The sequence below is a fragment of the Pristis pectinata genome, chromosome 21 (assembly GCF_009764475.1).
Source record: "Pristis pectinata isolate sPriPec2 chromosome 21, sPriPec2.1.pri, whole genome shotgun sequence".
Lineage (NCBI taxonomy): Eukaryota > Metazoa > Chordata > Chondrichthyes > Rhinopristiformes > Pristidae > Pristis > Pristis pectinata.
The window spans coordinates 29,901,160-29,924,949 of record NC_067425.1 but is presented as its reverse complement, the minus strand read 5'-3'; the positions used below and the strand labels follow the sequence as shown (position 1 = coordinate 29,924,949).

Below are 23,790 nucleotides of genomic sequence, written 5' to 3'. Positions count from 1 at the left end.
CTTTCCCCAGCACTCCTGGAAAAACTGTCAATGCCCCTAGCAATACTAATTTGGTTCACGAATTAAACTATGAATGAACTTTCCCCACAATTCTTTTTATATTATCTTGTCTGGCAACACCTGGATCCCATTTGCTAACAAGTCCAATATTCAAACCCACCTGGTAAAATCCGCTTCTGCAGTTTTTTCCAAACCGTTAGTTTGATGTCATCATGCCTAAAGCCAGGTTTGAAGGAGACGCTACTGAAGATTTTGTCTGACTCTGGCTGTGGCATCTGTTTGCATCTAGAAGGACAATAAATACATAAAAGACTCAAACCATGCAAACTAGTGTTACTGAATGGACCATAGCTAATTGATGCAGTGGATCTACTGTCAATGGACATGGCTGCATCTACAATTAAAGGGGAAATACTTCCTGCCTTGCAACCCAAACTGGAACAGAGGGATCTTCTCATATCTCTCATTTTCTTCTTTGTGCTTTGCAGAATGCTTTTGGAATTACTGAGTAGTAGCAGTAGGCTAGAAGTTTATATAGATCTAAACCTGCTGTGACATTGTGAAGTGGTACCTCCTGGCATTACTAATGAGAACAGTTAATAAAGTTTCCTATTTTAAATTTTGTTCTATATATTTCAACCTTTCACCCCTTCTAGGTTTAACAAAAAGACTTGCTAAACCTAGAAGGAGTGAAAGGTTGAAATATACAGAACAATAAGTTTAATTATAAGTTTCTTATAATTACACTGGTCTTTACACTTGTTAGGCAACAGGAAGAACTGCCCAGTCTTACTATACTTTTTAAAGGGGTAATCAACTACTTGCTATTTAATTGCTGGGTAATTTCCTCTGGATATTGTGGAAGTGGTTCATGCTTTCTATGTTGATAAAGGTTGCAAAGTGTACAGGGAGTAATATGGCACATGCTGAAGGACATTTTTTTGCGGACTTCATCTTTTGCATAAAGCTGTTGCTCCAGTACATGGGTGTATTAATAGTTATTCCCCTCATGGGCAGGCACGGTAGTGTAGTGGTTAGCGTAACGCTTTACAGTATCAGCGACCTGGGTTCAATTCCGGCCGCTGTCTGTAAGGAGTTTGTACGTTCTCCCCGTGTGTCTGCGTGGGTTTCCTCTGGGTGCTCCGGTTTCCTCCCATATTCCAAAGACGTACAGTTTAGGAAGCTGTGGGCTTGCTATGTTGGCGCCAGAAGCGTGGCGACATTTGCGGGCTGCCCCAGAACACTACACAAAAGATGAATTTCACTGTGTGTTTCGATGTACATGTGACTAATAAAGATACCTTATAATTCAGCATGACTAGTGGAATAAACAGAGGGCACACAGGGCAGGACAAGTTAAAATAAGTGCGAGGAGCAGGAGGACAGCTCTCTACAGGAGACCATATATTCTCAGAAAGGTTGGGTAGCAATTCACCTGCCCATTCCCTCAGCAAGGAAAATTCCCTAGAATGGCAAAGCAAGAGGGCACCAATGGGTGCGTTGGACACTGGGTATTGCGTATCTTCGTAGCTGAAAATTTGCTGCCTGGGCCACCTTTCCTGCCCCCAAATGTTGGCTCCTATACCCCATCCTCCTTGGCCACAAACAGGACTGTGCTGTGGCCCAGGATGGTTGGGTCTCGGAGCCACAATTTGGGGGCAGTGAGAGGAAAAAGATCAGGAAGGACTGGCATTTGGTGCTTGGGGAGGTGGGGAGAAGGCGGATAAATTGGGAATGGGAGATTAGCAATGTGTTTCACAGGAAGGAATTTTGGGTTTGAAGTCTGGCATGTTGCTGTGAGCAAAAGAAATTTGGGTCTTGCAGTTTTGCAGCATATTTTGTGGGTGGTTAGCACAGTGGTGGAGGGAATCAAAGATGTAGTTAGTTAGTTTACTTATCCTGTAGGTCTCCCAATACAGCATTGTGGAAGTAAGACCATTTTGTCCACAATAACAGGAATCCCCAGGAGAATATGGTCCAAGAGGAATATTGTTTGGAGAATGACCTCACCCTATGTGCATGTAACACTGAAATCATGTCAGGATCACAAATGTGACTCATGTCAGAGGACCATATTCAAAGTTTCTGAATGATGCAAAACCACTTACCATCATATTTCCACTCGGGAAAAAGATCTATTTTCAACTGGATAACAATGTAAAGAACTACATTATGCAATTGAATTTCCAGGCAAATGAATGCATTTCAATTAGCACTTCCCTACAAAATCAGTCATGTGCTGTAGCCACAGGGAAAACTTCACTACAGAAAAGAACCATATTGCCTTTCTTTGCAATTTGTCCTCTTTTCATAATGTCATGAAGAGACAATGGTCAATGGAATGGTAAATTGGGAGAGGCAGAGGGCTGAGTTGATATTTCACATTTTACATTATGGCAAATGTTACCCAATTAATTTGGGAAAAGGGACTGCACATCACAAAATATAAAAGTGTAAAGAAATGCATGAATTATTAGTCATAGGATTGTACAGCATTGAAGGCAGCCAATCGGCCCATTGTGCCTATGTTAGCTCTTTAAAAAGTATATCTAATTAGCCCTTCCCTCCTCCTTTAATCCCATAAACCTGCAGACAAATCTTTTAAAACTATATACCCAATTCCCTTTTGAAAATTTAATATGGCCCCAACATATTTTCAGCCATCACTGGCCCGTAGAAGGCAAAGAGTGGTTGTTGACGGGTCATATTCTGCATGGAGGTCGGTGACCAGTGGTGTACCTCAGGGATCTGTTCTGGGACCCTTACTCTTTGTGATTTTTATAAACGACCTGGATGAGGAAGTGGAGGGATGGGTTAGTAAGTTTGCTGATGACACAAAGGTTGGAGGTGTTGTGGATAGTATGGAGGGCTGTCAGAGGTTACAGCGGGACATAGATAGAATGTAAAACTGGGCTGAGAAGTGGCAGATGGAGTTCAACCCAGATAAGTGTGAAGTGATTCATTTTGTTAGGTAAATTTGATGGCAGAGTATAGTATTAATGGTAGGACTCTTGGCAGTGTGGAGGATCAGAGGGATCTTGGGGTCTGAGTCCACAGGACACTCCAAGCAGCTGCACAGGTTGACTCTGTGGTTAAGAAGGCATATGGTGTATTGTCCTTCATCAATCGTGGAATTTAATTTAGGAGCCGAGAGGTATTGTTGCAGCTATATAGGACCCTGGTCAGACCCCACTTGGAGCACTGTGCTCAGTTCTGGTTGCCTCACTACAGGAAGGATGTGGAAGCCATAGAAAGGGTGCAGAGGAGATATACAAGGATGCTGCCTGGATTGGGGAGCATGCCTTATGAAAACAGGTTGAGGGAACTCGGCCTTTTCTCCTTGGAATGACGGAGGATGAGGGGGGACCTGATAGAGGTGTATAAGATGATGAGAGGCATTGATCATGTGGATAGTCAGAGGTTTTTTCCCAGGGCTGAAATGGTTGCCACAAGAGGACACAGGTTTAAGGTGCTGGGGAGTAGGTACAGAGGAGATGTCAGGGGTAAGTTTTTTACTCAGAGAGTGGTGATTGCGTGGAATGGGCTGCCGGCAACGGTGGTGGAGGCGGATACGGTAGGGTCTTTTAAGAGACTTTTGGATAGGTACATGGAGCTTAGAAAAATAGAGGGCTAGGGGTAAGCTTAGTAATTTCTAGGGTAGGGACATGTTTGGAACAGCTTTGTGGCCCGAAGGGCCTGAATTGTGCTGTAGGTTTTTCTATGTTTTCTATCATAACCATAAGCTACCCAAAACATTTGGCACCATTTTCTACACCCCTATTCCCACCACCAAAGAGTTTTTGCTAATAACTTTAAAACTATATTCTTTTTATCAGTACATGATACACCAAAATGTGGAAGTACTTCCATACAAATCTTGGGGAAGTTTAAACACCATCATTTAATCTGATATATGGACTCCCAGGCTGGTAAACTAGTAATCTCTTCTGGCTGCTGTTTATAAAATGACAAGTGAAATGTGTTTGGATGTTCTTTGTGCAATTCACAGTGGACATGTTCATAACAAAAACTTCAATTTGTCATGCAGATGGATCTATTTATGTGACAATGGGAAAAAAATTACATCACTGGTGGACCTGAGGGTGCTCTTATGAGGTAATGGATGAAAGGCACATTTTTGGAGAAAACTGTACTGCTGTATCAGCACCCTGTATCTGGTTGTTATACCTAACCTAGAAAAAGCAGAGCTATTTGATCCTGATAATGAGACTAAAATGTTTAATTTGTAACAATTAATATTATTCACTTTGATTGACATATTTTTAAGGCTTCAAATCCTCCACTTGAATGGTGTATTCATGTACTCAACTGCGTTTACCCTGATCCATGTACGCCAATCTCCTTTATCTATACTCATGTACTCCAATCCCATTGATCTATTTCCATGTACTCTGATCCCATTTATTTGGATTCATGTGCTCCATATATATCCAATTCCATTTTAATTGGACTTATAATTCGGTTCAATTTGTAGTAAGCATCTTGTGTTCTAGTAGCCTCCAAGTGTAAAAGTTTTCCTCACTTCTCAAATCCAGATCACAAACTAGTGGCAGCAAATGGTTATATATCCTCCTACACCTCCGAGGTCCTTCCCAACCAATGATGCCCAGAATACTCTGTCGCCAATTCGATGTCCAAATTTAACATTGTCTCTTTTCTTCAGCACACATTCTGCAAATGCCAAAAAGACTCAGCCTCCTGTGGGTATTTTAGATATTATTTCATTTGGAAGTGAAAACAGTCCGTGGAGTCATGAGCAATGTCACATCTCTAGGAAAGATAATTACCATTGCCTGTGTAAATACCACAATCATCTACTGGTTGATGCTGTACAATTACTTGTCTGAAAAACTATTGTTCTTGGCTTAGTTGAAGTGTATTACTAACACCCATTCTGCAATGGGTAATGCCATTTGTAAACATCGAGCTGTGATAAGAATCATTTGCAGTTTGGCAACACAGAACTCAACACCCACATGCACCGCCTTTTATGCAAAAGCAAACAAGTTCTTCCAACCTTTAAACCTGCTTTGAGGCTCTCCCCTATCTAGCGGTCACCTCTCTTAAACTGGCACCTGATCTTAGTAGTTCCTCTTATCAATGTTTGCTCAGCTCCATGAAGTACCCAGTTCAATCTTAATGACTGAAGAAAACATATTGGTTAGTACATTGTGAGGAAGCAAATTTAACCCCGTCCAGAAACCGAGAAACCACCATTAATGAAGGAATTATACAGTGAAAATAAGGATACATACATTTCATTTGATGTCAGTTTCATCAATGGAATTTGGAATCCTTAAAAATTGATTCCTCAGAATCAGATGGGGAGATGTGGTTGGTGGTGGAAGGCTCAGATTACTTAAGCAGGCCCAATGAGTTAAATGACTTACCCCTAGTCTATGTACCTTTTGAAGAGAGGGATTTACAAGAAAAAAAATGTTGATAACCAAGTGATTAATAACTTCCCAATTAATGGTTTAAGGCGTTATTAGCTTCAGTAGTCATCTGCATGGTCGATGATACTGTTATGGCCACTCTGGATAAATGTGCTCAGAACCAAAGCAAAGACTGCAATGAGGCAGCACACAAGCAGTCCTCAAGGCTTACTGACCCTCTTGAAATCATTTCAGTTAAAAACCCCATTCAGAGTGTGCCCAAAGCATCTCAATAGCATTCCAGTCACCCAGTGAGAATGGGCAGAGATGGGGGAGTGATGAATTTAAAAAAAAGACTTTCTTACCCCAGTGGTCTCTTTCCCTTACCTTCTCCCACCCCCTCCCCCCCCCCCCCCCCCCCCCCCCAACTGCTTCCTCTACAACCTAAATGCTCCTTTTCTTCCCAATTTGTGAGTAAGTGAAGCTCTTGATGCTTCAGGGCCCAACAGCTGCTGGTGACCAAACTTCCAGACTCAATCTCCAGCAAAGAACAAATGCAGCCATCTCACTACAAAGTTAGCTCCTTTGATAGTGTGCTTAAACCGCTGCAGTGCCACTGGGCCTTCAATAGTAGCTCCGGGGGGGTCATCACAGCCAACTCCCATTCTGTCCTCACCCAACAGCTACACCTTTCCCCAGGGATCACAACGTTGAACAGAAGGAAGAATCTTTACTCATTTTTATCTTGGAGGATTCTGAAATCTCTGATCGCTCTGGGATGAGGATCATTCCTGGTCTGTATGGCTTAGTACTTCCCTAGTCCTTGTCTTTTCCCACTGGACTATCAAGAGATTTAACAGACTGGAAGAAGTCACTACAAATCCACCATTGGAGAGAAAAATACAGTCAAGAGCATTATTAATCTTGTTCCATCAGCACTGAATAAAATAACAGAGAAGTTGGAAATTGCACTTACCGTGAGGCGATTGAATTGTACTCCTGCAAAATGTTCAGAAAATAAAATTACGAGATTTTAAGAAATAAATTAGAAAGGGAAACATTAACCATAATATTTCAATGATATTTGATTTTATCACATTTCCACATTCCCTGGAAAATGTGAAAATTTTACTCCCCTAAAATTCAAGACGGCAGATGGGTGATCTGCCATCAGCTATTGACAATATTGTTGATCAGCTAGGGGTAGCTGATCCAACTGGTTCCAGCCAACACCTACACCCCACAACCATCTAATTCCATCTCTCAGGGGAAGAGGTGCTGGGCTTAACTCAAAGATTCCCTGTAGTAATAGGGTTGCAATAGGCTAGATATGTGCAAGATTAAATATGTGGGATGCCAATGTTTCAATGTTTAGAGTCTGTACTTCTCACGTTACATAGGTGAAAACTCATCTCTGCGCACTGCTCCAAAATACTGAAGATACAGAAATTGTTTCCTGCTGATTCTGAATTTTTATAAATTATATACATTGGAAACAAGATAGGTCTATAGGTTGTTTCATAGATCCTTTAAACCATTATTGAGTGAAAATTAAAGTTAAATTTTAGGAGATTGTCTTTTAGCAAACCTTGCAAATAGAATGTTGTCTAAAGAATAGTGGACTTTGTGGAAATAATGAGATGGCTGACGAGAATTTCATAACTCAAGTGATACATTCATGGATATCATAAGCCTCTACCCAAAGTTTGTTCCTGGTGTGATTTCAAACCTCACTGGTGTGAAAAAATTGACTGTTCTCATTTATTCATAGCAACAACCAGCTTTTACAAACCATGCTTCCCTAAAAGATGGCATTCTTTGCTTGGCTACCCCATGGTACTCTGCAATGTTTACTCTACATATTCTTCACATTTAAGATTGAATCTTCCTTGTATCTCCAAAGTCTTTATGCAGGGTTTATCTACACTCATTACTTCCCTTGCTGGGTGGTGGAGAGATGGAGCATAGACCATCACATGCAATCACAGGTATCACTTGGGAGAAGGCACAAAAGGGCTCATCACCCAAGAACTTATTTAACCAGCTTTTGCAGGCACTCATGCTTAGATGCAAACATTCCTAAGGATTAATGTCAACACATATTACACTCAGCTATATCAGCAAAGATCAGGGATTGAACCTGACTGTTGGACTTACTATCACGCTGACTGTGCAGTGACTCTTGAGCCACCAAAATCCTTTGATGGTCTTCTTTATACTTGATTCATTAGCAGTTATTTGACAAATGGCATGATTTGTTGTTAGTTATTGATTACCATTTTCTTATGTCGCCTTTCATTTTATTAAGATGTGGACAATATTTTGGGGATATAATTGTTCCTAAACACCTAGATTGTGTTTTATTCCAGTAAAGCTGATGCCATTGTGGAATTGACAAAATGACAATGCTACACTCTAATTGTATGGTCTACATAAAGTTGAACTCTTCATCAAGTTTCTGAGTTGCTGGGATTCTTCCTGAATCATCAACATCAGATTCATCTGATAAAATATAGCTCTTCAGCAGTGAGAAAACAGAAATTGAGTCCATCAAGATCAGGCAACGAGAGGTGCTTCTGTTTAATAAGATATTTGTTGTTCATTAAAAATGGTGTGCTCTAATTTTGAATTGCACAGGAACTGGCAAAACCACAACATTGATTAACAGTGAGTGAATTAGAATTGGTGGACTACCTAGTTGAATCCCTAATACGTTAGAGTTTCTATATTCAACACCTTTCCATCTTTTTATCTAACTATTTTTTTTAACTAGACCTACATTAACATTCTTTTCGATTTCTACTGATGATTATCCTTAAGATTCCATCCAAATCAAGCGCGAATGGAAAAAGGTCATTGTACTTACCCTTATGAAATCTAAGTGATTTTCATTGCCCAATTTTCTCAATGAAACCTCAACTTCCTTCAGCTGCTTTAGTGTTTTGGACATCTCTTCCAATTGTTCATCAATTGTCTCAACAGCTGTGGTGCACTTTAACTGTATGCACTGAATGAAGTTGGCCTCTTCCTCATCAACAAAACTTCTGAGTTCCTGGAATTCTTTCTGAATCACCAGTTTGCAGACATCAGATTCATTCTAGTGGAACACAAACAAATGGAGGCATAAGGCTCTCTTGAGGAAAAATTGAATAAGTACTTTTTTTTATTTACAGCTTGGTAACAGGCCCTTCCGGCCCAACGAGTCCATGCCGGCCATTTTAAACCAAATTAACCCACCCGTACATCTTTGCAATGTGGGAGGAAACCGGAGCACCCAGAGGAAACCCACACAGACACAGGAGAATGTACAAACTCCTTACAGACATCGACGGGAATCGAACCCCGATCGCTGGCGCTGTAATAGCGTCGCGCTAACTGCTACGCTACTGTGCTGCCACTTGAAGCAAAAGAAGAAATGGTGTTAATGGGGAGATCATGGAGCAAGGGGATTAGCAAGCAAAGAAGCAGGCTTGAAAGGAATAAATTGGGAAATATCAGGGGACATGGCCATAGTACTATTGATAAAATACAGAAAAAATAATATGCGCTGTGAAAATGTACCGTGTTTGTGGTTCCCTGAAAGGAATGCTGTCTGCCCTTAGTGTGGGGTAGTGGTCAAATGGGTGATGCAAGTTACACTAGTGTTGTCTAAGGAAGTAGCACTTTCCACGTGAATAAGCAAACTACACAGTGTCAAGGAACATAATATGTCTTCATAAGGACATGGTAAACAAAATGGCTGTTTATCTGGGCAGTCCCTAAAACAAGGACCTTGCCCAGTCCTGTAAATTGTGACAGGAGTTCATTTGAGTTATGGAGTTATAGATTTATACAGCACGGAAACAGGCCCTTCAGCCCAACACATCCATGCTGACCAAGTTGCCTACCTGGGCTAGTTCTATCTGCCTGCGTTTGGCCCATATCCCTCGAAACCTTTTTGATCCATGTACCTGTCCAAATGTGTTTTAAGCGTAATTGTAATTGTACCTGTCTCTACAGCTTCCTCCACATGCCCAGGAACCTGTGTGTGGGAAAACTGCCCCTCAGGTCCCATCCAGTTGGTTCCCCTTTCACCTTAAATTTGGGTTTTAGACTGCCTGATTCTGGGGAAAAGACTGTGAACAGTCACCCCATCTATGCCCCTCACAATCCCATACACCTCTATAAGGTCACCCTGCAGTCTCCAGTGCTCCAGGGAAAACAGCTGCGGCCTCTCCAGCCTCCCCCTGCAACTCAAGCCCTCCAGTCCCGGCAACTTCCTTGTCTTTGCTGCACACTGTCCAGATGAAAATATCCTTTCTGTAGCTTGCTGTGAAATTTTGGATGTTTGTGAAGCTGTCAACATTATCATCACCAAAAGTTATCTATGAGATATAATATGTATTTTGAAAGTGAATTATTAATAGTGAACATAAACCCCATTAAGTCTACTAGCAGAATCTCACACCCTCTAGAGTGAATGGCAAAATTGGTTAATAACACAATTGCTCCCTGGTGGAAAGAATTGTTAGGAGTTGTAAACTAGGAAAAAGATTTCATTTCTTAGTATTTCCTAATTCCAGTACTTCAATCATGGGTTTCCACATTGCAACAGAGAATCGAGCTTCTATGAGCCATTGAAGCACTCATGATATGGACATATGAACTCAAATGATTCTAGGAAGCTCTTCTAATATCTTGCATGTCTGTTAACGTCAGAACATTTTTAAATAGTATATAATAGGTTAAGTATTTGTTTTGTTATTCTGCTTTATTACTTTTGCACGCATATAGTTATGATAGATTTATCCTGAATAGTATAGTCTTAAATGTGGTATTTTTGGAAGAGAACAGAAGAACAAAGGTGAATTATGCAGCACCCAGGTATGTTGGCAAAAGATGTGGCGCACATCTTCCTTCCACAGAGTGCACAATGTCTTTGTGGTCAAAGGAAGACTGTGCCTACCTATGGACACTTCAGTCTAATAAAGACAAATAGAGCCATATAGCACAGATAGAGGCCCTTTGTCCCAACTGTCCATGATGGTCACTAAGTACCTATCTACACTAATCCCATTTCCCAGCACTCAACTCGTTGCTTATGGCATGGCATTTTAAGTGCTCGTCCAAATGCATCTGAAATGTTGTGAGAGTCCTTGCTTCTATCAAAGCGTCAAGGAGTGTGTTCCAGATTTCAACTGCCATATGTGTGGAAAAAATCTTCCTCAAATACCCTCTAAATCTCCTACTCCTTACCTTGAACCTATACCCTCTGGTCAGATACACCACTGCTAAGGGAAAAATTTCTCCAAATCGCCACTATCAATATCTTTCATAACTTTGTATACCACTCATAAAGATGTGTGAACTACCCTGCCAACTGTTCCTATCAGGACAGTTTTGGAAGAACGCATTTCAGAACATGCTGCATGGTAGGGACTGAGTCTGTCAAGAAAACTGATAATAAATCTCTCTTATAAACAATTGTTAAATTTTCTATCAAAGAAGAACAATAAAAAATGCTGTTTTCAAAGAAAAAGCATGCAGCAAACATTATAAACCATCCTGGGAGTTATTACACTTACAATAATACGGGTCCTGTTGTGTTTTAATCTGTTTATGTGCCTCTCCATGTTGTTCTTTTGCATCTGAGCTCCTGTAATGAGCAAAGCAAGTTGTTCCTGTAAAGAAAAACAATACCAAAAGGCTAAGGTTTCTTCTCAGGACATAAGTCTTACCCAAACCAAAGATTTAGATTGAGTCGTTTTTCTCAAATAGATTATAAGGTTCCTTCCTTCCTTCATCATACCCGCTCAAGAATTAATGGTTACCATCTTTACAGCTAATGGCTGTGGGAGGAGACAATGAGAGCAGTGCAGTGAGGTAGTCTGCATGGATTTTGGCAAAGTTTTTGACATGCTTCCAAATGGTAGGTTCAGGGAGAGTAGCAAGTTGGATCCAAAACTGGCTCAATGGCAGGAATCAAAAAGTAATGGTTGACAGAAGTTTCTGTGACTGGAATGGGGCATGGACAATGAAGTCCCACAGGGTCCGTACACAGTTTCTTTCTTTGTGCAATAATGATTAATAATTTTGGGTAAACATAGGGAGCAAGGTAAAGGTAGCAGATGACCCTAAAGCTGATTGTGTGTTTGTAATTGAGGAGGAAAGCTTCCAACTGTAGAAAGGTATGGGCAGAAATGTGGAAAATGGGAATATAATCCAGAAAATTTAAGATACTGCATTTGGGGAGATGCAGCAAGGGAGAGTACACACAATACATGGGAGCATATTGGGTGGAGTAGAGGAGAAAAGTGCCCTTGTTTCATAAGGTGGTTAAAAAGGCATATGGGATGCTTTCTTTTTCTTCCCTGAGACATAGGATGTAGAGCAAAGAGGTTATACTGGAAGTCTATACAAGACCAGTTGTACCACAGTTTGAATACAATTCTGATCATCAGTTTACAGGAAACATGTGATTGTACAAGAGAGGGTACAGAGGAGATCTATAAGGATGATACCGGGATTGGAAAATTTTAGCTATGAGGAAAGATTGGTTAACCTTGGTATATTTACTTTGGAACAGAAGAGGCTTCATCTGGAGTGAATTAAATTATGTTGGGGCCTAAACAGAGTAAATGGGAGGGCTTACTTCCTTTAGCAGAGGGATCAAAAACAAGGAGGCCCAGAGATTTGAAATAATTGGTAGAAGGAGAAGAGATGATGAAAATATTCTTTCACCTTGAGTTGGGTGGGGTGTCGGTAACCTACTACTGAAGGGTGGAGAGGCAGACTTAAGTGCTAGAAGAAGGGATTAGGCTGGCTGTCTCTTTGTCACTTGTCGTGGACAGGAAAGGCTGAATGCCTGCTTTCGCTGTTGCAATTTTTCTATGATTCCATCCAGAAATGCTTTATTAACAAAACTGATGGGATCAAATGACAGGATTAGGCTATATTTGAAGCCACTTCAGGATCCAAAGCACTGCAGCTCATTGTTTTAGGCACAATATCTCACGTTTCAATCATGTGTTTCGCATGATATTACACGTTGTCATATGCAGCTCAAGAGGCAATCTCTTACAAAACTGGATTATCCTTCTAGACAACAGTTTTGCACACTTGTTTGGCACAAACAGTTATCTGATGGGAACAAAGGAATAGAAGAGTAGGCAAATCTTGTGCCTGCTTCTCCATTCAAAAAGGTCTTTACATCAGTGCCATTTTCCTACACTCACACCCCATATCCATTGATAACTAAAAATTGATCAATCTCTTTCTTGGCTATACTCAGTAACTGAGCTTTCACAGCCCTCATGGGTAGAGAAGTCCAAAGATTCACTACTCTCTGGGTGATGAAATTTCTTCTCATTTCTGTCTTGAATGCTTATTCTGAGACCTTATTTCGACCACGGATCCTGAATACCCACACCACAGGAAATATTGGAAGCAGAATTTTTAAACGTTTAAGAACACCAAAGATGCCCAAACAGCAATTATGGGGCAGTGCCTTTTACCTACTGGGCCCATGCATTTATTTTCAGTTCAGGACTGCTTCAAATTGCAGATTATTGTTAAATCAGAGCTGGGATAAGTGTTGTTTAAATATCCAAGAATTAATTATTAAAATATTTTTTTCATTGAAATTTACAAACAAATGTGATTTTTTGTCAGTTAAATGGGATATGTTAGTACTGTTATACTTCATAATTTGGAATCCCATTAAGTACTGAGATATCTATCACCCAGGTAGAACAGGTTCCTCTTTTACAACTGTAGATATTGGGACAGGAGGACATGTTGATCTGTGCCAGAATTAGCAATACCTCTTCAATCTATCCTTTCCCTTATCTAATCTTTCTTTTCAAATATTATTCAGCTCCCTTCTAAGAGATGGTGTAATCTGCATGAGAAGCAGTTCATGTTCAAATCACTGTGTGGGAAAATCAACTTCTAATTTCATGCTTTATACTTTAACTGATAATCCTGAAGGAAACCAGTGCATTGCTTTGGATACTGCTCATTGTTTCAGGCCCACTAAAATCTACTAACTGATGAATGTATACAAATGAATTTATTGACATACTCCAGCACAATGAATGTTTGATGTTAATTCAAACCTTTAAATGCTTTTGTGTTGTGCCTCTGTCCAAATGAATAGGCATCTGTTGAATGCTAGCATGAGGAATATTGCTGTTACCAAGGGAATAGTCATATTTAATGTGCCATATTATATCACTCTGACTTTACTGCTTCATTCAAATGAACCTAGTCACATCAGGGAATGTGCTTCTGATGGAAATTTTGCTAGAAAATTCACCAAGCTCAGAAATGGTTCAGGATTTAGCACCCTACACTCACTCTCCCCACAAATCCCCTTCCCCACCCCATCCACCACTGCCATTAGAGTGGAGGGAATCAAAAGGAAAACTTTTGCCTGCAGTCTGGATACAAACATCACTGCTGACCTGCACAGGACTGCTCAATGTAGAATCTGATAAGTTAGTAAGGTAGCAAGAATGCTTGTTCTTGTTGAAAATTCTACCCTACTATTTTAAAAGAGAGAATAACCTGAGACCAGGTAACATCACTGCAGTAGTGCTGGGGATCAAATTTAGGCTGTGTGTGAAGCATAATTAACCTCTATTGAATTTGGATAGGCTAAAGTATAAAAATTCAAAGAATCCCTTCATTCATATGGATGAATGAAGACACTTGGAAGACACAGTCAGGATCAGTGCTCTGCACATTATTGTTGACTATACTGATTATACACCTAATCTGTGCCAGTAAAATAATGATGCTTTTCAAAAACAGATAGAAAAATACATCTACAACTTTTTTTTCCTTTTTATTTTAGAACTATAAGATCTTAGCCTAGGTTCTCCAACCCACATATTCAGTCTGTCCTGTTTTGGTCATAGAATCATCTGTGTACTGTTCCAGTCATTTTGTCCCTTTTACATATGGTGTGCAATCTGATTCACCTAAACTACTTTCACCTAATAAATGTCAGTAATTTTCCTAAGGTAAACAGGCCAACCTTTGTATCATTATAGCTTCTCTGGTCAACCTAAGTGATCGGATTCTACTAATAACACTTCTGTGGTTGCACCACTTAGAACCCCGGAGTTGCTCTTTCCAGGCAAACTCTCCTCTATATCTACCAGTCTTATTCCTAACCAAGTAGTAATCATAGAATCCTAGTAGCATTGAAGAAGGCCATTAGACTAATGTGCCTGTGCTGGCTCTTACGACGTGATTTATTTTTGTATCTTCCACAATTCTATTGGGCAGTTTATATTACATAAAAAAATGTATTTTTTTATGTGTACCTAATTGTTTTGAATGTTTTCTCAGCTTACCAACCATTCCCTTACCCTATCAAAACCCTTCATGATTTTGAACATTACTGTTAAATTTCCCCGCAACTTTATTTGTTCCAAGTAATTGAGCTCCTTATTCCTGATAGCAGTCCAGTAAAGAATATAAAGCTTTGATGTCCTATGTATTTGTGGTTCTTAGAATTAGACGCATTATTGCACCTGAGGTCTAACTGATGATTTGTAATGATTTGTATAACTTCCCTGCTTTTGTATTCAAACCTCAATGTACTAACGTAAAATAATCAACTGCTATTTTAACAGCCTTGCCAACGTCTCCTGCTGCTGTCACAGATTTGTGCACATTCATCCCAATGTCCCTCAGTTCTTATTCTGACTTTAAAATTGTATCAGCTATTTCATTTTGTCTCTTCTCGTTCTTCCTTTGAAAATGCATGAGCTCTTTTTGGAGGAGACGGTACAGAATTTGAAGTTTATAGTAGGTCTCAACTCTACTTAATCATTGTTTGCTGGTTATTAAAAATAAACAATCTAATTTGAAATGTGATACATTGGAGCAGTGGTAACTAGTGTTACATACCGTCTAACTTCATTGCAGAGTCATCTCATCTTATACATAGGCTAATATCATTGCAGTCTTGTCTAGCCCTACAGACAGTTGAACTTAATTACAGTGTTATCAAAGCCTATACACAGATGAACTTAATTGCTTCAGTCTAACTTTATTGTGGTTACTTAATCTTGTACACAGTCTAACTTTATTGTAGTGCTATCTAGTTCCATACATAAATGTTTCATATCTTCCTATTTTCTTAGAAGGAGGCTATTTTACTCGCAAAATATTCACATCAATCCCATTCTCCCACTTGTTTTTCTATAACCTACTCTAAGATGCACATCAAATACCAACTGTCCTGCCACCCACCTATACCAAGGGGCAATTTACAGCAGTCACTTAAATTACTAGCCCATTTTGGGATGTGGGAGGGGACCGGAGTACCCAGGGGAAACCCACGCGATCACAGAGAAAACAAGCAAACTCCACACAGACAGCATCGGAGGTCAGAATTGAACCCAGGTCACTGGACCTGTGCAGCATCAGCCCCAACTGCCACAGCAATACACTAACTTTAATTGTGGATTATTTTTATATTAACATACCTAACATTAAAAAAAAACACTGGATCACAATGCTTTAATTTGTTCCTAATAAAAACACACTTAGCTGGGAAGGTCTCACAGAAAAATATAAAACTATCAATCCTTGTGGCTTTTCACTTAATGCCCACCAACAAATTTCTCATCTCATGTTGTTTGTTTTGCTTATTTTCAATGCCCTTGTATATCAGAGGGTTCAAATAACGCAGTGTTTACAAGTTCATTGACCTCGACCAACATCTCAGCAAGTGAAAAGCAACATATCGCTGAGTTCTCCTCTCCTCCACGCTTTCTCCTGACTGTGAGCAACCATCAAACATTCCCATGCCACTTCCTCTCTTCGCCTTTCCATGTTCCACCCTCACTCAGATTTGTACTTCAGTCTGCAAACTCTGTCTGTTTGACCTATTTTCCCCAGTGAGAATATGCCTTTAAATACTCAGTTCTTCTTACCTTTAGCCTAACGCTGATACCAGAATCACCTTCCGTGCTGCTGAGTTTTGTGAGGAAAAGTGGGAACAGTTTGAGCATCTCAGTGCTGCAGATATACTCACTTCAATGGGCTTTGCAACCTGTTGCACTTTCTCCCACCACCCCCCACAAATGGCAACAAAGGGGCCTTGCTTAATCTGCTGTTAGTCACAGTCAATATACAAAAAATGAAAGCACAAATTATTACCTTCATCCTCTCATACACGCTGGAGAGGGGGGTTAACTTATGTTGCTTGTGTTGTCCGATGATTCCACAGAGCCCACAGATTATCTGCTGGTCTTTCTCACAGTAGAGGCTCAGGGGGTTGTGATGATCCCTGCAGTTTTCTTGGTTGCCACTGGACCCACTTATTACTGTCAAGGTGTCAATAACACGAGCTAGTGAGACATTCAGAGAAGAGCTGCTGCAGTCCACCGTCTTCCGACACACGGGGCAAGTAAAGTAGTTGTCCAGGTTTCCAGAAAGAGAGAGTACACAGTTCTTACAATAGCTATGACCACACTGGAGCATCAAGGGCTGTTTGAAGACCTCCAGACAAATAGGGCACAAGAGCTGGTCCTCCAAGCACTGGAAATTCTGCTTTGCTGCCATGTTTTAAACTTCAAATGTAATTCCCCCACTTCTCCCAGGCTCAGGTTCTTATCTTTGTTTTGAGCAGTTTAAGCTGGGTGGAGGAAGGTACCATTGAGCACTGTAATCATATGATCTTGCTTTTTTAAAGAGTGGGTGATGACATTTTATTTACAATAGATTCCTTTATAATTAGGTCAGTATTTGTCATTTCACTATGTGCCTTTGAAATGTCAAACTTTCATCAGACGTTATATTTCCCTTCAGTTTTCTCTCTAATATAATTACAGTGGCTACTCTCTAGTACCTCATTATTGTGAATTTCAGGTCTGCTTTAGATATATTAATTAGCAGTATCCCTATGAAGGGACAAAGCACTACCTGCAAATTCCACCTCCACTGACTTAAATTCTATTGTTACGATCATTAGGTCCTGCTAAGGCCTGTCGTTCTATGCCAAGCCTACCCCACAAGCCTCAGTACAATTATCTAAACTGGCACTACAGTGTATTGTTGAATGCACTGTACTTTTTAGATGACATATCAACCTCTGCTCTCAAGGCAGGATACAGAAGAACACAGGGCACTATTTGAAGAAAAGCATGGGAATTCATCTAACGTCCTTGTCACCACCCGTCTCTCTGCCAACACCTATCCCTCAACCAATATCTAAAGGCTATCTATCTAGTAATTTTAGATCATCCTAAATGGGTGAGCTGGAAATATCACATCAGCTCATTGGTTCTTCACTAAAAACTACACTCGAGTTGTTTGGTATTCCTTTCCCAGACTGCGACAGGACATTCCCAGCCACAAGCCCCAGTGGGCTCGTGCTGTGGCGGGAAGCAGGCGTTGGAGCCCAGCCTTTGATGGGGGTCGGGTGAGACTCAAAAAAAATAAGGATTTGTGTGAGAGTTGGGGGGAGGGGGTGAAGGGAAAGAAAGTACAAGTTGGTGTTGGGATCAGAGGGGCGGGAAAGACTGGCCCTTGGTGGTGGGGTCAGAGTGAGGGAATCAGCACGTGAAGGGATTGGGATGGAAGGGTGTGGGAAGAGAGAGATCAGTGTGGTGTTGGGATCAGGGAGAGAGGTTGGCACAGTGTCGGGTTGGAGAGGCAGAGACTGGCAGTAGGTGGTGGTAGGGGGTAAAAATCAGGGCAGAGAGACCAGCACAGTGTTAAAGGGGGTGAGGAGGAAGGACATAGGTTTAGGGGAGAGATGGCACTTGGTGTGGGGAATCAGGGAAGAGACCAGGAGAGACCATGTTGTCCCAGGATTGCCCGATGACAAGCAGCCCCAGGACGACATGATCCAAGTTCCTTGTAATGCTTCAAATGGAGTAACACACAGGAAATGACATCATCACGTGTGGTCAAGTAATCATATTCAGGTAACAAGGGTGAATGAAGCCAGGAACTACCTGGACACATTTTAGAAATGGCTCAAAATGACCCAGTAATGATTGTTATTGTAATTCACTGCAAAAAAGATCAATCTTCAATTGCATTTTGCTGAAAGAAAGACATAAGCAATTGAATTTATTTTCATTTCATTTCTGTTTGCAGCTCAGATCCTGCAGTCAGCAGCAAGGTAACTCTGTTTGTCAATAACCTAAGGACCTCTGCAGCAATAACTTCCCCTTTTCACAGTGCTGTATGGCATCTTTCAATGGGATCTCAGGCATTCAGCTACTGATGTCATCATGTCAATCATATTAAGAATTCTCACCAACAGTAAACATAGAGGTAAAAAGCACCATTTCACTTACATAAAAGTTTTTGTTTCAAACCAGTTAGTTTATCGAGTTATACAGCACAGAAACAGGCCCTTTGATAGACTCATCCCTATTTTAATTTTCCCCACATTTCCATGAACTCCACCTGGATTCTGCCATTCACCTACGCACTAGGGACAATTTACCATGGCCAATTAACCCACCACCCCAGAAGCCTTCGGGACGTTGGAGGAAACCAAAGCATCTGGAAGGAACCCACAGAGTCACAGGGAGAACATGCAAACTCCACACGGACAGTACCAGAGGTCGGGATTGAACCTGGGTCTCTGGAGCTGTGAGGCAGCAGCTCCGCAAGCTGTGCCACCCATATGAGCTAATTATTGTTTGTCTGTCAGTAATAAGATGTTCTTTAATTTACAGATGTGGGCATTGCTCCAAAGCAAACATGTATTGCCCAACCGAAGTTGCCCTTGAAAACTTGGGGTGGGCCTAAGGAGGTGCTTTCATGGACTGCGATAGTCTTTGTGCTGAAGGTGCTCCCCCCTAAGGTGAGGAAGAGGATTCCAGAACTTTGAAGCAGCGACAATAAAGGAATAGCAAGTCAGAGAAATATTAGAATTGGCACTCACATGCACCTGCAGTCACTTCCTTTCCAGATGATACATGTTATGAATTTAGGAGGTACTGTGAAACTTTGGCATATTGTTGTAGTGTTTTATGTCAATGATATACACTGTACCCATGACGCGTTAGTGGAACAGTGAGTGAATTTTTAAGGTAGTGGTTGGGCACTAATTAAACAAGCTGCTCTATCCTGAGTGGTATTGAACATCTTGAATGCTGTTGGATCTACATTCATCTAGGCAAGTATTTCATCAGATTCCTGACTTGCAGATAGGGACTTTAGGGAGTTAGAAGGGAAGTCAGAGTATGTGACCTGTGACTGGCACTTGTAGTCACAAATAATTACGTAGCTGGTCTAGACAGCCATCTGGGCAACTATAATCTCCGAGATGCTGATGATGGGGAGCGAGGGGGTGAAAACTCAGTGGTGGCAGGACAGGTGAATAACAAAAGTAAGCAGTTGGACTCTCTCTTGTCAGCAATGTTCATTCCGTGGTACTTGCATAATGCAAATATTATTTGCTACTTGTTAGTACATGCCTGAATATGATTCTGGTCTTGCTGCATGCAGGCATGGACAGCTTCATTAGCACAGGTGGAGTGAGAACTGAACCTCGTGCATCATCAGCAAGCATTCCCACTTCTGTCTTCATGATGGAGGTCATAGTTATACAGCATGGTAAACGGGCCCTTCAGCCCAACTCGTCCATGCTGACCACGTTGCCTAACTAAGCTGGTCCTACTTGCCTACATTTGGCCCATATCCCTCTAACCCTTTCCTATCCAAGTGCCTCCCCACATGTCTTTTAAATGTCGTAATTGTACCTGCCTCTACCACTTCCTCTGGCAGTGTGTTCCATATACAAACCACCCTCTGTGTGGAAAAGTTGCTCTCAGGTCCCTTTTAAGTCTTTCCCCTCTCACCTTAACCTACGTGTTCTAGTTTTGGACTCCCCTACCCTGTGGCTATTCACCTCATCTATGCCCCTCATGATTTTATAAACCTCTACAAGGTCACCCCTCAGCCTCCTATGCTCCAGGGAAAGAAGTCCCAGCCTATCAAGCCTCTCCAAACCCTCCAGTCCCGGTAACATCCTTGTAAATCGTTTTTACACCCTCTCCAGTATAATGACATCCTTCTTACAGCAGGGTGACCAGAACTGTTATGCATTACTCCAAATGTGGCCTTACCAACATCTTGTATAGCTGTAACATGACATCCCAACTCCTGTACTTATGGAAAAATTACACAAAGGAGCCTTCCATCAAGTATTAAGATCTTAACCACGACACTACTGAAAGTAGCATAATTACCTATTCTTAATTAGAAATGTTGAACAATCTATAATGTGCCATCGCAAAAAAATTCACAATAACATTTCTACAACTTGCATTAACATAACATCTGTAACGTGGTATAAAATATCCCAGGGTATCACAGAAGTGATACCGTGCATGTAGGAAATAGAAGTAGGAGTAGGCCATTCAGCCCTTTGTGCCTGTTCTGCCACTTATCATGGCTGATCTTTTACCTCAGAACCACTTCCCTACGCTAACCTCAGATCCTATTATTCTCTTAAAATCCAAAAACATCCAATTTCTAGAGAATGCATGTCCTGGGAACACCATCCATACTTTTTACTTTCTTTGTAATGGGCAAACTATTGTTGTACCTTTGCCGTTGCTGGGTCAATTTCCTAGAGTTCCCTTTCCAATGTTTTCCTTCCCTTGATTTTCCGGGAGATGTTGGCACCATAGAAACAATCAATCCCATGGATGCCAGCTGCTGCCATGTCTAACTGGTCAGTCTTGTCTGATCCAATGACCGAGTGTTGATAATAGGAGGGAGTGCCACCACGTTCTTCTACCTGTGACTACACACACACACACACACAATAATGCTGCAGTTGGTGAGAGTGCACTTGGAGTATTGTGTACAGTTTTAGTCACCCTGTTTATAGGAAAAAACACCATTAAACTGGAAAGAGTACAGAGAAGATTGACGAGGATGTTGCCAGGACTGATGGACTGAAGTATAGGGAGAGGTTGGGCAGGTTAGGACTTTATTCCTTGGGATGTAGGAGAATGAGGGGTGAACTTATAGAGGTGCATAAAATCATGAGGGGCATAGACAGGATGAATGCACACAATATTTTTTCCCAGGGAAGGGGAACTAGAAGGCATTGGTTTAAGGTGAGAGGTGAAAAATTTAAAGTGAGGTGAAAGAGGCGAAAGAGTGACAAGTGGTTGGTTCAGAAAAAGGACAGGGTCACAAGGGGAACAGGACTGTGAACTTAAAAGGAAGGACGGGAGCCAGTCAATGAGAAAAGACCTTGAGATGGGGAGGGGCATCGATCTCAGAGGGAAGAGAGTGGGAATCAAAGAAGCATCATGAATAGGTAGGAAGACAAAGAGATGTCATGGATAAATCTGGGATGTTGAGGAGATGGGGGGGGAGGAGTGGGGAGTCCAAAGAGGATGAGGGGAGGGAGGGAATTTGGACTGGGGACTGTCAGGGCAGGGAATCAGAGGCGATGAGGCCAGGAGCTTAGAAATGGAAACAGGGTGGAGAATGATGGAGGAAAGATCAGACTTGGAGATACAAAAGAACGCACAATCAGCACTTCTGACTCCTCAAACTTCCTCCATAGATGCTGCTTGACCTGATGAGCAGTTCTGGCATTTTGTGCTTTGAGTTCAGATTTCCAGCATCTGTTTTCTGCTCAACCTGTATCCCCAGCATTATTTCACAGACACCCCATTCCACTCACCAACGTGATCCACCCTGCGGCATTTGCTCCAGTGTCTCTGCACAGTATTCATTATATAGAATGAAGTCTGAATGGGCATTCATAGTTTGCAGATTTAAGCTGCATTTACAGTGCACACTTACAACCATCAGCTGTAGGCTTTAAGGGATTTTGTCTTGCCATGCTGCACAATCTATTTCTTCCATCCTGGCGCCGGGCTGTGCTCCTACAGTCACTAGATCCGGGCTAAAAATAACACCCCAACATCGTCGTAGGAGCAACACACAAAAGCACTGGAGGAACTCAGTGGGTCAGGCAGCATCCATGGAGGGAAATGGACAGTCGATGTTTTGGGTCGAGACCCTTCATTTGGTAGTTGACCCACTGAATTCCTGCAGCACCTTGTGTGTTGCTCCAGATTTCTGCATCTGCAGTCTCTCGTGTCTCCAGCGTTGTGGGAGTACCTCAATGACTGTAGCTACTCCATCACCTTCTCACCACAACCAACATGGGCAATAATCAAACCTTGAGCATATTGCCCAAATTGAGTCAATATACTTTAGAAATAGTGGAACAGAACAGCTAAGTTGCCTTAGTTGTTACCTGATCTCCTGAGTATCAACAGAATTTTCTGTCATTATTTCTTCCTTTCAAGGCAACTTAACTGTTCCGTTCCACTATTAGGGTTAATGTTTGGGTGTGGGGAGGGTGTCCCCCTTGGATGGATGATCTAAAATGATGGGGCACAGTCTCAGGATACAGGGGAAGACATTTAGGGCTGACAAGAGTTGATTTTTTTCACTCAGAGGGCAGTGAACCTGTGGAATCCTCCACCAGAGAGAGAGAGAGAGATGAAGTTCCAGACATAGAGGGCATCAAGGGTTTGAGCTGAGAGGGAGAATGCAGGAACCAACTGGAGGAGAGACCCTGCTGGTGATTAGTGGCCGAATGGGCTCGAAGGGCTGAAGGGTTTCTGCTTCCATATCATCAGAACATGTGTAATGGCACCATTGTACCAAATCAGCGGCTGCTGTTCCTCCCCACCCGCCCCCACGACCACAGGGGACGCGCTCTCCACCCCCCACCCCCTGGGACCGCAGGGGACACGTGCTCCCCCCCACACCCCGGGACCAGAGGGGACCCGCTCCCCCCCCCACCTCCCGGGTCCCGCTCCCCCAGCCCGGGACCTGCTTCCTCCCCCACTTTGTCTCTCCTCCTCCCCCTCTCCTCCCCCCCTCCTCCCCCCCCTCTCCTCCCCCCCTCCTCCCCCCCTCTCCTCCCCCTCTCCCCCCCCTCTCCTCCCCCCCCTCTCCTCCCCCCTCTCCCACCCCTCTCCTCCGCCCCCTCCCCCTCCCCCGACCCGAGACCCGCGGGGACCCGCTCCCCCACGCGGGAGCGGCAGGGCAACCGCGCCGTCGTAAAGTGATTGGGCTGCCTTGACGACAGTGTCGTGCGGGGAGCGGCGGGCCCGGGACATGGCGCTGTACCAGGGGGCGGCCGCCGTCCTGGCGCAGGTGGCGGAGAAGCGGGGGTCCGTCAAAGCCCTGGTGTACAACAGCGGTCATAAGGTGAGGGGAGAGGGGGGAAAGGGGGTAGGGAAAGACAGTAGGTAAGGGATGGGGAGGGGGGGAAGGAGGAAGGAGGAAGGAGGAGGGGGGGGAAGGAGGAAGGAGGAGGGGGGGAAGGGAGGAAGGAGGAGGGGGGAGGGGGAGGAAGGAGGAGGGGGGAGGGGGGGAAGGAGGAAGG

The 23,790-nt window shown here is 42.4% G+C and overlaps 2 protein-coding genes across 6 annotated transcripts in view; one reads left to right on the top strand and one right to left on the bottom strand.

Annotated features, from left to right (window-relative positions):
- LOC127581398 (E3 ubiquitin-protein ligase TRIM50-like) overlaps positions 1-23,080 on the bottom strand; it is a 28,778-nt gene extending 5,698 nt beyond the window's left edge. The window contains exons 1-6 of one of the 5 annotated variants that reach the window (XM_052035783.1): positions 22,066-23,080; positions 16,554-17,031; positions 10,961-11,056; positions 8,263-8,493; positions 6,373-6,395; positions 161-285 (exon numbers count right to left, since the gene is read on the bottom strand). In XM_052035783.1, the coding sequence (XP_051891743.1) occupies positions 161-285; positions 6,373-6,395; positions 8,263-8,493; positions 10,961-11,056; positions 16,554-16,958 (880 nt within the window). In that variant the 5' untranslated portion in view covers positions 16,959-17,031; positions 22,066-23,080. The remainder of the gene's footprint in view (positions 1-160; positions 286-6,372; positions 6,396-8,262; positions 8,494-10,960; positions 11,057-16,553; positions 17,032-22,065) is intronic. The other 4 variants (XM_052035786.1, XM_052035785.1, XM_052035788.1 and 1 more) reach the window with 4 other exon arrangements.
- A 375-nt stretch (positions 23,081-23,455) lies between these two features.
- nsun5 (NOP2/Sun RNA methyltransferase 5) overlaps positions 23,456-23,790 on the top strand; it is a 23,287-nt gene continuing 22,952 nt past the window's right edge. Inside the window, exon 1 of the mRNA XM_052035222.1 lies at positions 23,456-23,612. Coding sequence (XP_051891182.1) covers positions 23,520-23,612 — 93 coding nt within the window. The 5' untranslated portion in view covers positions 23,456-23,519. The remainder of the gene's footprint in view (positions 23,613-23,790) is intronic.